General features: G+C 39.4%; 1 protein-coding gene across 1 annotated transcript in view; it reads right to left on the bottom strand.

The window, feature by feature from the left end:
• Nucleotides 1–12,816, bottom strand: part of ano1a (anoctamin 1, calcium activated chloride channel a) — a 65,532-nt gene continuing 52,716 nt past the window's right edge. The window contains exons 16-25 of the mRNA XM_073464614.1: nucleotides 11,075–11,276; nucleotides 9,030–9,141; nucleotides 8,756–8,813; nucleotides 7,347–7,447; nucleotides 5,673–5,815; nucleotides 4,686–4,838; nucleotides 2,523–2,575; nucleotides 1,610–1,794; nucleotides 1,175–1,280; nucleotides 1–243 (exon numbers count right to left, since the gene is read on the bottom strand). Of these exons, the coding sequence (XP_073320715.1) occupies nucleotides 1–243; nucleotides 1,175–1,280; nucleotides 1,610–1,794; nucleotides 2,523–2,575; nucleotides 4,686–4,838; nucleotides 5,673–5,815; nucleotides 7,347–7,447; nucleotides 8,756–8,813; nucleotides 9,030–9,141; nucleotides 11,075–11,276 (1,356 nt within the window). The remainder of the gene's footprint in view (nucleotides 244–1,174; nucleotides 1,281–1,609; nucleotides 1,795–2,522; nucleotides 2,576–4,685; nucleotides 4,839–5,672; nucleotides 5,816–7,346; nucleotides 7,448–8,755; nucleotides 8,814–9,029; nucleotides 9,142–11,074; nucleotides 11,277–12,816) is intronic.

The raw sequence follows: 12,816 nt of genomic DNA, 5'->3' as shown, positions 1-12,816 counted from the left end.
TTAACAGCAGTTTGCGTTAGAGACGGGCCGTGAGCGGGGCTGTGGTGGACTCTGATTGGCTGACGAGGGGGAGGTGCAGTTGTCCCGGTTGTGGTTGTCCCATGCTGCGAGCCTTTTGCCTTGCTCCTCCTTCATAAAAAGCTCCACCATGAGGATCTTCTCCTTGTGCATCTGGAGGCTGATGTCCTTGGGGATGTCAGGGATCAGCCAGTCCACAAAGTCACTCATAAGCATCACTGCGTTCTGTACATGACAGAGACAACAAAAGGCAGATTAGTACACCTCAGACACAGACATCTCATTGTCCTCTAGATTTTATTGCCTAGTAAACTATATATAAAAAGACATCTGCCTTTTGTTTTTAGTGTCAAAGGGTATAATCGGCACTCATTCCTGCTTCAAATGAGATGTAGCCAATGTGTTTATTGGCTCCAGCTCTGATTGGCTGGGATGGAAACACAACACCTGGGTGGGCATGCAAACTTTTGAAGTGCTCTGCTATGACTAGTGTTGAAGTTAAGGTCACTGGCTTCTTAATACTTTTCCATCCATCCCTGTAAATGTCTCTGACATTTTAAGAAGTAAACACCATGAAATTGTCACTGTCTTCCATGTCACTAACCGTGCCTTACTAGCTGCCTGATGGGTACTGTGCATCTGACCTTTCTTGTTACCTATTGTCCGACATATACTGGACATTGATTCCAATAAGCTTATATGGAGCTGTGACAAGTAGCGAATGGGACTGATCAAAGTAAGCAGATGGAAGCTGTATTTAAAGGGAATAGTAGTACTTGTCTTGTTTGGATTGTAATTATTGTAAAAAATTATGGGCGTGTACTTCTGCGGGCTACAGACTTAGAAGAAGAAGAATCTTTATTTTTATCAAATATAATACAATGTACAATATGAGGACACTGGTACTCTGCATTTAACCCATCACCAAGGGGGAAGTGGGCAGCTGAACAACGCCCAGGGACCGACTCCAAATTGAAGCTAGTGCCTTGGTCAAGGGCACTGTCTGGAAAATTAAGCTAATGTACAGTTAATGTATGTTTTTGATGGTTGCCCAGCAAAATATATGTTACAAAAGTGAGGGATATGCCTATTCAGAAGTATGTAAAGGCATATAGTGTGTGTGCTTTGGTATGAATATCTGAGTATTGTTCCAAACCTGAAAGACAATGACAAAGGCAAGGCGGGCGGCCAGAATGGCCCAGAACTCCTTAGAGAGTTCATATGGGGTAGTGGACCATGGAGGCTCTCTGTAGTCCTTGTATCTGCAGAGAGAAATATGATTTATTTTGAAACATATTTGAAAAAGATCTCATTTAATGGTTTTACTGTTCGACAGATCTCCCTTTTGTGTTATACTCCCCATAAAAATCCTCAATATTATGATAATAAATGGTGAAAATACACGATGACATTGTATAATAGTACATACTCTTATGTAAAAGCATAACAGTTCTATCAGAGATGATAAGTTATTTTTAGGTTTTGGCATGAAAATGATCAATTTTGAATATATGAATTATTGTCCCAACACATCAGCAGACTTAAATTCCAAAATCAAGTGCACCTGGCTGAACCAGCAATGAAACCTTACCTGCATACATCTACCTTGTGGCCCAGGTGCATTGGCTGTAGAGGAGCTGTGCCCTGCTGGAAGTCACTGACGTTGAAGTAAGACAGAGTGTGATTGACGAAACCGTGCATGGTGCCGTCAGGGCTGTACATGTACTGGTAGACCAGCCGTGGGATGAAGTCAGAGGTGAAGGAGATGACAAAGGCCTGGGGGACAGACAACTGCTCATCTGCTTACTGTCTTCATGAAATCAAATGACTAGGTTAAAGGTGTACTTCAATGAAGACTGAAGAATGAAGAAATGTAAGGAAGACTTCTTACTTCGTTTAAGTCAAGTCTTAATGAAGCGTGTTTTATGATGAGTTAACGAGGCAGTTAAGCTTGTCTTAGTTCAGTAAAAGAAAGAAACTTGAATATTGATTTAGTTAATTAGACTACTGGGGCTATCAGATGATTGCTTCCTAAGATACAAACTGGTATTATTAAAACAGGACAGCCTGGGGCTAGCTGATTAGAATGTTAACCGCAGTAGACTGCAACACAATACATCAACGCTGCTGTTTCTTCACATTATGTTGATAATGTTCATATTTTGAATGTTTTAAAGTAAGATTTTGGCCACATCTTACATACTGCCCCTTTAAACCTTCCTCTGTCATTCATTTCCCAGCTATGTGTTTGTTTTGCATTCTTCTGAATGGCCCTGGCATGTTTTGGAAGGACAGCTGAACAAGATTGAAGGTTGTGTAATTTTACTAGTTTATGCTTATGCTTATGTGTTTTTGTTTTCTTAATGCCATCAACCTGCTAGGGACTGCAGTTGAAAATTAGCCTGAATGGCAGCCTCTGGTGCTCGTGTTAATTAATGTGCATTGTCCCTTCTTTAAATAAAACAAACAAACAAACAAACAAACAAAAAAGATACACGACTTACATTAACGATGACTGCTACCTTGCTGAGGCCTCTCAAGAGGTTGTACCAGATACCTGCAGAAAGACAGAGGAGCTGTCATTAAGGGGGAGCAGTAGCTTCAACATTCAAGTTCTCCACAGTGTCACAAAGTAGCAGCCACCACTAGATGGCACAAGCACTCTGTGCATATGAGGTAGAAATAACACTGAATGTTGAGTTAATTAGGAACTTTTCTTTGGTATTACTGCTGACCAGTGCCAAAGCTTCTGGTTACAGGCAGCCATTTGTGTCAGTTAATTTATGTACATGAGAGAAAACCGACTTATACTGATCCATCACAGTCTTCTCTTCACTTTTCAATTTTGATGTGTGGTAAAGCATCTGGAGGCAGGGACCCTTTTTGTACTTTTTCATTAAACACATCAGAATTGAATCATACATTTGGGTAATTTAAAAGGTCCCCCTGAGTGTTTGATTTGTTTATTCTGACCCACTGTAGAAACATATTGGTGCGGTAAAGTGAACTTAAAAGAGGAGGACCTGTTGACCTGTAGATATAAAAGGCTCATTCTAAGATGATAAAACCCAACGATTCTCAGTTTCAGACAATTATACACTAATTTAAACATAATTATGAATATAATTCACTCAGTTGCTGCTAATAGATCGTCTGAAATAGCCCTAGATCCCAGAAACTGGACCTTTAAATCTCTAATAAACTTGCTTTTCTGCTTAATTGGCCTTCAAGTGCCTGTCACTCTTAACTTCTTCTTTGCAAGAAAAAAGGTATACAAATAGAGGTTAAATACTATTACAATATAAAGAGTCACTACCACTTTCAGAGGTGGCCCATTGATGGAAAGTAAATAAGTACATTTACTCAAGTACTGTACTTAAGTAGAATCGTGAGGTATTTTTTACTTTACTTGAATATTTGTATTTTCTGCTACTTCAGACTTCCAGGCAAAGAGTGTACTCTTTACTCCACTACATTTATTTGATAACTTTAATTTCTAGTTACTTTGCAGATTCGATGCTGCATCAGAGCCTAAGTAGCACATTTTAAAACAAATGTATTTAATGGGCGATCAGATACACTGTCTGGGCCACATTCTTTTAGCAGTGTGTATGCATATGAAGCCCATACTGAGCCTGTGAAACACCAAGAAACCAAAATGTCAGGCAGAATGCCAATGTAGCAGCAGATGTTTGTGAATGCACTCTGTTTCAACTAACTATTGAATTAATGACTGCTGTGGCTCAGGAGGTAAAGTGGGTCGTCAAGTAATTGGAAGGTGGCTGGTTTGATTCACCGGCTCCCCTAGCTGCATGTCAAAAAATCAAGTCCCTATCCATCAGTGTATGGCTGTGTGTGTGAATGGTTCAATGTGACAAGTATTATAATGTGCTATAGAAAGTCCATTTAATAACTGCCATATAAGAGAGTTTTATAAGAGTTATAGTCATAGTTATAGTTATAGTCATATAAGAGTTTTTTGAGTGAGGATAAACTTTGCATAATGGCAATGACAAATTCTAAATCATTCGGGCCTTTTGTAAATTCAGCATTAAATGCAATACATGAAGTTGTTTTCTATTTGTAAAAAGTCAGTTTGTCGTGGCATCACTGTACCAGCCTGTGCTACCCTGTGTGAGTGTGTCTTACCTGCCAACATTTAACAGCTATTTGAACACACAGTTTCATCTGATTTCATCATTTACACTACACTTATGAAAGAAGATAAAAAACATTTTATTGACAGTAAACATGTCAAATTTTACAATAAAGAGTAACCAATATATAAACTGCTATATTTTGAGTTGTTGAGTTCAGTGAAACTTTATAAAACTTGTGAAACACAATCTGTGACAAATTCTTAATAAATTGGGCCTACTTGTTATTTTGGCATTGTTACAGGTGAACATATTTCTGTCATTGTATAAAGACATTGTTCCGTTTGTTCATGTGATGTGTTTATTTATATCTAGAGTGGTGAAGTGAGATCTGATCAAGTGGGAAGACACATGTCAAGACACATTATAATGCCCGGTGTGATCTGCTGAACTTGTGACTGGGAAGATCACTTTAAACTTTAAGTTTATCAAACCTAAAAGCATATATCCTCTTTCTTTTTCTTCTCTGGGATTTTTCACCCTATTATATGTGATGTAGTGAACACCTACCAATGTCTTTGGCTTTGGCTGCAATTGGCCGGCGTAGCTCCATAACAAACTTCTTGGCATCCAGGCGAATCTCAATGATGTTATTCAGCAGAGCGAAGAGTGGAGCCAGAGGGAAGGAGGCAACAAAAAGAGTCACCATCCCAAACTGGATGACTAAAGACACAAATGAGCGGAGAATTTAGTAGAAGTTACAGGATGAATGTATCGTCTTTTGCTTCAAAAACAGAACACTTAATCTAATACTTAATCTTAATACTCTTAATAATTAATAATACTTATTAAACACACACACACACATACAGGCATGGACATAAGTCTCTGGAGCACATGAAGCATGATTGAGTTGACATTCCGTGTGGTGTGAAAATGGATTTATTAAATTAAAGGTCGACATACTGTACCTCAAAATGGAGGTTAGTTTGTTGTTCCGCTGTATCAGAGAAATATGTTTGCTAGATCACTCCATGCAGCTAACAACAAGTGCTGAAACAAGCTGACATTTGCAATGTCAAGCTAGTGTCTGACATAAAGCAGGAGTGACTGAATGTGTTTGTAGGTACATAAAAGCTGCACATTAAAGTGATTGCTTCAAAGTGGTCACAGCCATTACGCTTGTTAGTTTTGACCTTAACATGACTTGTTCTACAAAGGTTGGGCTGTTAAAAGGTTGTGATTACCATAGAGCACAAACATTTCTCAAGGATTATCTTTGGATCAGGGCAGAAGACACCGCTCTCACAGACGAGATGAAGATGAGGACCTTTGCTGTTAGCAAACATCAGGCGAGATGGAAAATGCATTACTGAGGAAAGAGCAGCATCAGCCATGATAAAACTGCAAAGTGCTCCAGATGCCAGTCATTTCAAAGTCATTCTAAAGTAAATTTCAAGTCTAAATGACTCTTAATAACCTGACACGACACAACATCCGTGTGCATGTTGTGTATGTTTATGCATTTGTTTACAAATGCCTTGTGTTCAGACTCACTCATCTCCATGTACTCAGGGCTGAGGCCAACAAAAGGACCCAGGATGTGGTCTTTCTCATGGCGCTGCAGGGTTTTGTTTAGCTCCTCCTCTTGCTTTGAGTCCAACTCCGACTTCCTCCTCCGGAGCAGCTTCTTCAGTTTCCTGCATACACCAACAGCCAATGATGTAAAAAGCACATTTAAGCCTTGTTTCTAAAGCCATTCCTGTTTACTGCCTCTTTTTAGACTACTTGGATAATGTGATTCTAGTAAGTGTACTTTTACATAAGCAAAATTTGAGTGAACTATTATCCTTCAGGATACACAAGTGGTGCTATAAAGCAATGTTTGGAGGAGTGGGTCCTGGTTGGTTAAAAACTTATGCTCTACTAGGATGCAAATGCTAGTCTATGTGCACAAGCATGAGGGTGATGTCACATTCCACATTGTGCAGAGGGTGAAATAATAAAAATATTGGAAACACTTTATTTAAAGTCCTTTAAATAAACCTTAGTTACTAGGTAATAAGGCTCTCATCAGTCTTTAAGCATATATAAACCATAGTAGTATCATTAACATGTTTGTCGTTAGATTAGAAGACATTCATACAGTATGCACTTAACAAACTTGTCAACAGATGACAGTCTGAGTAAGGATGGGTACGGAATCCTGGTATTTAACGGGCCCCAGGACTAACTTATGACATACCCTAGTATTGATAAGCTCCGACATTAATGTTTTATTTTTTAAGACTTGTTTTTTAATGTTTTCGCGTGATTTGTTGTCACAGTGTTGAAGCCTCTTCTCTGCTCCACATACACACAGACACAGAGAGCAGAGAGGCTGCGGTGCAGGCAGGTGATGGTATTTGGAGCCGATATACATTTGCAGTAAAAAAATAAAAATCTTGGAGCCAAAAATGTACTCAATTACTGTAGTAAAGTACAATTTTGAGGTACTTTTCACTTCCACTTCTCTACATTTATTTGATAACTTTAGTTATAAATTACTTAGCAGAGTTAGATTATTAAGTATTAACGGGCTATTGCTTGTGATGTGTAATCAATCAGATATTATATGTGGGTCACTACAGACAGAAAAATTATGTTGCATCAGAGCCAAAGCAGCGTATTTTAAAATTATTTTATTGGCAATGGGACACAAAAAACACAGATACTCGAAAAAGTCAAGCCCTGCAATTGGCCAGGCTAATAATCGAATACTTCTCTTGGTATGTTTATAGTTTCTATAATTGTCGTACAGCATTGTGAGGTTATGTGTGGAAACAATGGTCTGGTGTAATAAAATTGATTTATCATCATCTAAATATTACAGACATTAAACAAGCAAGATACTCTATTGTAAGACTTCAGTTCAGTGAAGCATGCACCACTTAATATAAAGTGTTACCCATTGGTTTTACTTTGATTAAAGTCAGAGATAATTGTAGGCTGACAGATTTCAGCAAGGCACTGTCTGGTTCCCAACTGTGACAGACAGGCATTTAAATGATTCTTCTCAGATGCAAGAACAACTGAGTGGGTCTGCACAACTTGTTCTGGGGCTTGCTGGGCCTATTTATTTGAATCTATGCTGAACATTACTTTAGCTTGTTTATGTGGCTGTTCTTTGTGTTAGTATCATGGGAAAGTGTGCTGTTTTTGCATGTTGCACAGTGTATGCTCTGCACTCACGGTATGCCAATCTCAAACAGGTTGTTCTGGATGAGCTGCTTGCCAAGCATGGTGATGCACAGCTGGATGCACAGCTCCATGAGGCAGCCTGCATGCGCACACTGGAGGAAGAGAAAGTGAACAGTGTATCATAAAATGGCAGGACATTAAACTGAGGTAGAAGAGCCTGAAGAGAGGACAGGAGTATAGAGAGTTGACGGTCGGGAGTGGAAAGCTGAGTAAAAACAAGTGCAATACGTCCACCTCCTCTATAAAGCTACACCAAAATGAGCCAACTGTTCTCTGTCTCACTGAAGCAACAAGGAACAACAGCTCCAGCCATTTCTATACAAGCGATCAAATACTGTCCGATCTTAGATCAGTTCCACCCCTGAATGATCTGTGTGAGTGAGAGAGTATTGATCTGTATGGGTGAGGGAGCCATGTTAGTTAGAGCCATGAGCTAAACTGTTATTGCTGTAACTACAATGTTTAAGTGCAGCAGTTCTTCTTCTGGTGTGTTTGTCAGTTACCAAACAGCTCCAGGTGCTGTCCAATCTGCTTCTGAGCTGTAGGAGGGCCAACCCTTATTGTAATCAGATTTGTAACCTGACCGACAGAAACACATACTGTACAGGTGACTGAGTGTAAATCTCAGATCTGATCAGCAAGTAATCAGGGTTGTTTCTATGTTCCAGTATTTTCACATAGGTGCCCATGCTGACTAGTGACATGTTTTCAGAGTAAACTGCAGCTTGGAACACCATCCATCCAACCTGCTGCAACAAATAAAAATTAAATACAAGAACGTCACATTGTATTTTTGGATGTGAAGAGCTGCACATGCGCAGTACCGATCAGGCTGCTGACAAAGCTCTGGTAGTGACAAAGAGGCCAAAGGGTGGTTACTTTTTACTTCAGTCTCTCTTTCAAACTCAGTGCCAACTGAATGATGTTTGACTGCTGCTTGAACAGAGATGGATGGAAAAGTATTAACAAGCCAGCATCCATGGCACTTTAACATGTCATATCAGTGCACCTGACAAGGGGAGAATATTAGCATGTCCACCACAGCTGATTGGAGCTAGAGCAGATAAACACCTGTGACTACTGCAGTCGTTTGATGGCAGTAAAGAGCCAGATGTTAGGGAGGGGACGTCAGTGGGGTTTTTGTCCAGTGTGAAAAGGATATAACATTTATATAACATTTGTTAAAAACTACAGTATTATTCGCTTTTTTTTTTTTTTTTTTAATCCATGTCTTCATTAGGAACCATTGGGCTTGGGTTCAACAGACAGGGTAGGAAGGTGGGAAACTATTAAGACATGCAGTTGGTTTTAGTATTGTCATGGGATTTGTTGACATTAATAAAATGTGCCGTAACAATAGCCTAAACCTTTAATTCACTCTGTGTTTAAGTGTATATTACCTCTTCCATTCTGTACGATCCAACAACATACAAGTAGTTTCCAGGCCGCCCAACAAGCCTGTGAACCAAACACAACCATCACATGTTGTGGCATGAGGAAAGCAGGTCGTTTACAGGATGACAATGTTCAGTACGCAGTACAAACATGGCAGTGTTTTGGAGAAAAGTGTAAGAGCAAATGCAAGTATATGAATCACTACTGACTTGTCGAAGTTTGATAAAAACATAAAAATACACACATAAAACAAGAAGAATTGAGAAGTCATTGTTTTACCTGCCCCTGAAAAAGGCCAAATACACAATAGGTGTGAAGGCATTGACAAACTTCAGGATAAAGGTTTTAAAGATGAGGCGCTCTTCAAAGCTCTTGTCTGTCTTTGGAACCTCTGAAAAAGAGACAATATGTGACTTAATTATCTCACATCAATTCAAACAGGAGCACTGCTAACCCTAACCCTGTGTTTCAGGTTTCCACATCACACCTCAGTAAAGGAACCTGTTAAACTGAGATTTAAGCTGATTCTGTCCGAATGCCCTATTCCTCTAAGAGCTATTTGAATTTCGTTGGATTCTACACATGGAATGCCAACCACTCTTTGACAGTTTAATGTTGAACTCTAACTCCCATTTCATTTTCATGTACTTCTTCCTTTACATTTTTTATAAATTACTGCACATTTTTAGAAAGAATCTTTAAAGTGGTGTGTTAACATATATACCCATGTCGACACTTCGTTATCTTCTGCTGAGACTCTTTCTAGTTAAATTCTCCTATGAGTTTTTCAAAGGTTTTAAAAGTAGTTTTTTTCCCTCTGTGAGTGTACATAAAGCTGTTCTTTTTTCTCTCCACCTTACAAATGTATTATCTACAGTATCTCTCCAGGTCTAAACCTGGCAGTCTGAGAAAGCTGAATCAGAAGTTTATAGTATCCTTCCGATTTTTGTTTTTTGACAATCTTATTCTACATCATCAGTCACTCCTCTAAAGCAGAGTTTTCTCCCTTTTGGTCTGTATATTATTTTCCAACTAGCCTGACCTGAGGTTGAGACTGACCCAGATTTAGCTCAATGTGTTTCCATCCAGTTTGATACTTTGAAGAGCACCAATAGACAATTCATGTCATTTGGGCAGTGTAGAGATATGGCAGTGTTAGACCTCCATTTTCCTTGTCAGTTTGGAGTATCTCAAATTTCTTGTCCTTGCTCCTGCCAGATGTACCAGCATATCTGTTTATCCCATCCTGTAAACTAAAATTCTGACAAGTAGTAAGGTAGAAAGGTGTAGTAACCTTGGCAGCATATTAATTTTTGCCACCACAATTCTTGAACTATCATTTTGTTATATCACTCTGTAGCTTATTATTCCCTCCACCAAGGAGGTTAAGTTGTCAGGATGCCTGTTTATTGGTGGGTTGATTGGTTGGTTTGTCAGCAGGATTGCACAAAAAACTACTCAATGTTTTTTTTATGAAACTTGGCTGGAGGATGGGTCTCAGCCCAGAATAGACCCCATTAACTTAACCTTAACCCCTGGTGACATCTCTTGATCTGGGAGCACGGTTTTACTATGCATCTAACTACTCCATCACCAAACTGAGAGTCTAAGCTTCATGTTTTAATATATTTCCTTTTCCTACAAACACTTAAAGGCGCAAATTGTAAAATTTGACCAGATTTCGAAAGTAGTTCCAAGAACATGGGGGTCAGCATATCACCAGAGTAACCGACAAGTGCTGCCCTTTGCTAGCTATCCTTGACTGTAGCTAGCTACTGTTAGCTAATTAGCTCACTGCTGAGTCAGTGGCCTTAGAGTGTGTCGATACCACGACCTCTGATCACAGGGGAGTCCCGATGAGCGATTGGGCTCAGCTCAACTTGATATGGCAGCCTGAGAGTGAACATAGCTGAACCCCATACTGGGACTGAACACAGCCTCCAAGCCCGACTGGTCAGTTTGACAACAGGGGATGCAGTACGGAGGTGATTTACAGTGGCTCTGACCAAGGCTATGACTCCGAGGACTAGAAGACATGGCAGGCGGGGACAGGAGAGGTATGCAGCAGGAGAGAAGCGACAGAGACTTGGACATCAGCAGCAGGTGAAAACAGCGTGTAATATTTTCACATCTAACTTTTCTTCACACCCTGTTGATAATGTTAGTCCATGTTTTAAATGTTATAAGCTAAAGTTCTGGCCATATCTTACAAATTGCTCCTCTAAATAATAAGAATATTTGTGATCCACTCAATCTGTAGAAACGAATATTTGGTTTGAGAATCAATCATGTCTTTAAGTGGTTAGCAGTGAAATGTGCCTCACCCAGTGCAGTGAGCCAGCGAGCGATGGCAGCGTAGATTTCATCTAAGATGATGATGACAATGAGGTTGATGATGGCAGCGGTGGTTTTGACAGTGGCTCTGATGTTGGACCGTGCTGCCGGGTAGGTGCTCATGTGCAGTGCTGCCTTAATGCTAATCCGGTACAGGATGACCCCAAAGACAATGGCAAATGTCACAGCAATCTAAAAGTAAAGAGAAGGAGAAGAACAATCGGCTGATAATCTGACAAAACAATCAAAGTGGGGAACATATTGTAGTACCACATTCCTTATCTTTATTTTGCCGGTTGTATTTATACTATGACTCATTTCTTCCATTTTATTCTGAACAGTAGGCAGGATTAAGCACAAAAGGCCTTACAAATTGTACTAAACAAGGTTGAAGCCCAGTAGAGTGAGCTGTAGTCCAGGATGCCAAATTGACACCTGTTGAAACGTGCCACACGAATTTTAAGGTGTGGTATTCAATAGAAATAATAAGGACGGCTGTTCCAACATGCATCATGTGTGCGTAGCAACAACTGCCGCTCCACAAAAGCTTTCTGCTTTCCCTAACCTGACAAGTCCTAACAAACAGGGGTTTGCCATTTATCATTTGTGAGAAAGCCTTTAAAGCATATCAACATATACTTCACATTAAATAAGAAATGATTAAATATAGCACTGGTTTGGGTCAAGATTTAAATTAAAAATACATTTTGTGATACAAGTCAGGCTCACGTGGATTGGGTCTTAAAGACATGGGTAAAGGTCTGGTTAACATTCATGGAGACTCACAACAATCATCTTGTTGCAGACATGGGCTTGTATAATTTAAGGAGCATCTTTTCTTTACAGAAATGTTATTTCTGTGTTCTTGTAGGAAAAATTGTTAATCTGTCGCAACTATGTTCTCTTTCCATACGGCTACACTCAAATACAGTAACATTTGTTGCTGTTGGTGCATTATATATAGAGCTGTGGCAACAACCTGAAAAAGAGAGGAGTGCTACTAGAAATGATACGCTGATTATGTGCAACACTTAAATAACAGCTGTTGCCTACTGATTTAGAGATGAGATTTAAATGTTGATATGATAAAAGTTGAACTGGAGGATTCTCTTGATATTAATGTGACACAAAGAGCAAGATCATTTCTCTGATAGTCACCACGCTGCTAGTCTAGTTGAACTACAAAAACACACAGTCCGTCACAGAAAAGGATTTTACTGACAGTACAGACACTGGCTTGCATGGAGCACATTGGCCAGACTAAAAGTTGCATTCTAGTTTATGTAAAATCAACATTAACTAATGTTAGCTGTAACAAAACATTACAGCTGATATAGTCTGCTGCTGGTTATCTTTGAGACTGTTTGGGAGCCAGTGAAATCGGCAGTCATTGCTGGTTAAGAGGTAAGCTGCTACACTGTTTTCTATACGGATTTTGTTAAGTTGTTGATGAATTTAAGGTTCAAGAGAACCTCGTTAGCACTGGAGCTAAGTATATTTGGTATTTTGCCAATAAGAAACAGAAGCCCAAACAGAACCAGCTAACAAACCCATACAAACAAAATCATAATTACCTGAGGAAAACAAACAAATACAAATACTAAAGCAGGATACACTTTTCAAGCTTATCATCATTCATAATATGTTAAAGCACATGATTTTTACCTCATTTGATCGGCAGAATCCTTAAACCTATGTGGAAGTTTTGTTGTCTAGTTTTCCCCTGCTCAAA

The sequence above is a fragment of the Pagrus major genome, chromosome 4 (genome assembly GCF_040436345.1).
Source record: "Pagrus major chromosome 4, Pma_NU_1.0".
NCBI classification, from domain to species: Eukaryota; Metazoa; Chordata; class Actinopteri; order Spariformes; family Sparidae; genus Pagrus; species Pagrus major.
The sequence above is the reverse complement of the archived record's forward strand: the minus strand, read 5'-3'. Positions and strand labels throughout refer to the sequence as shown.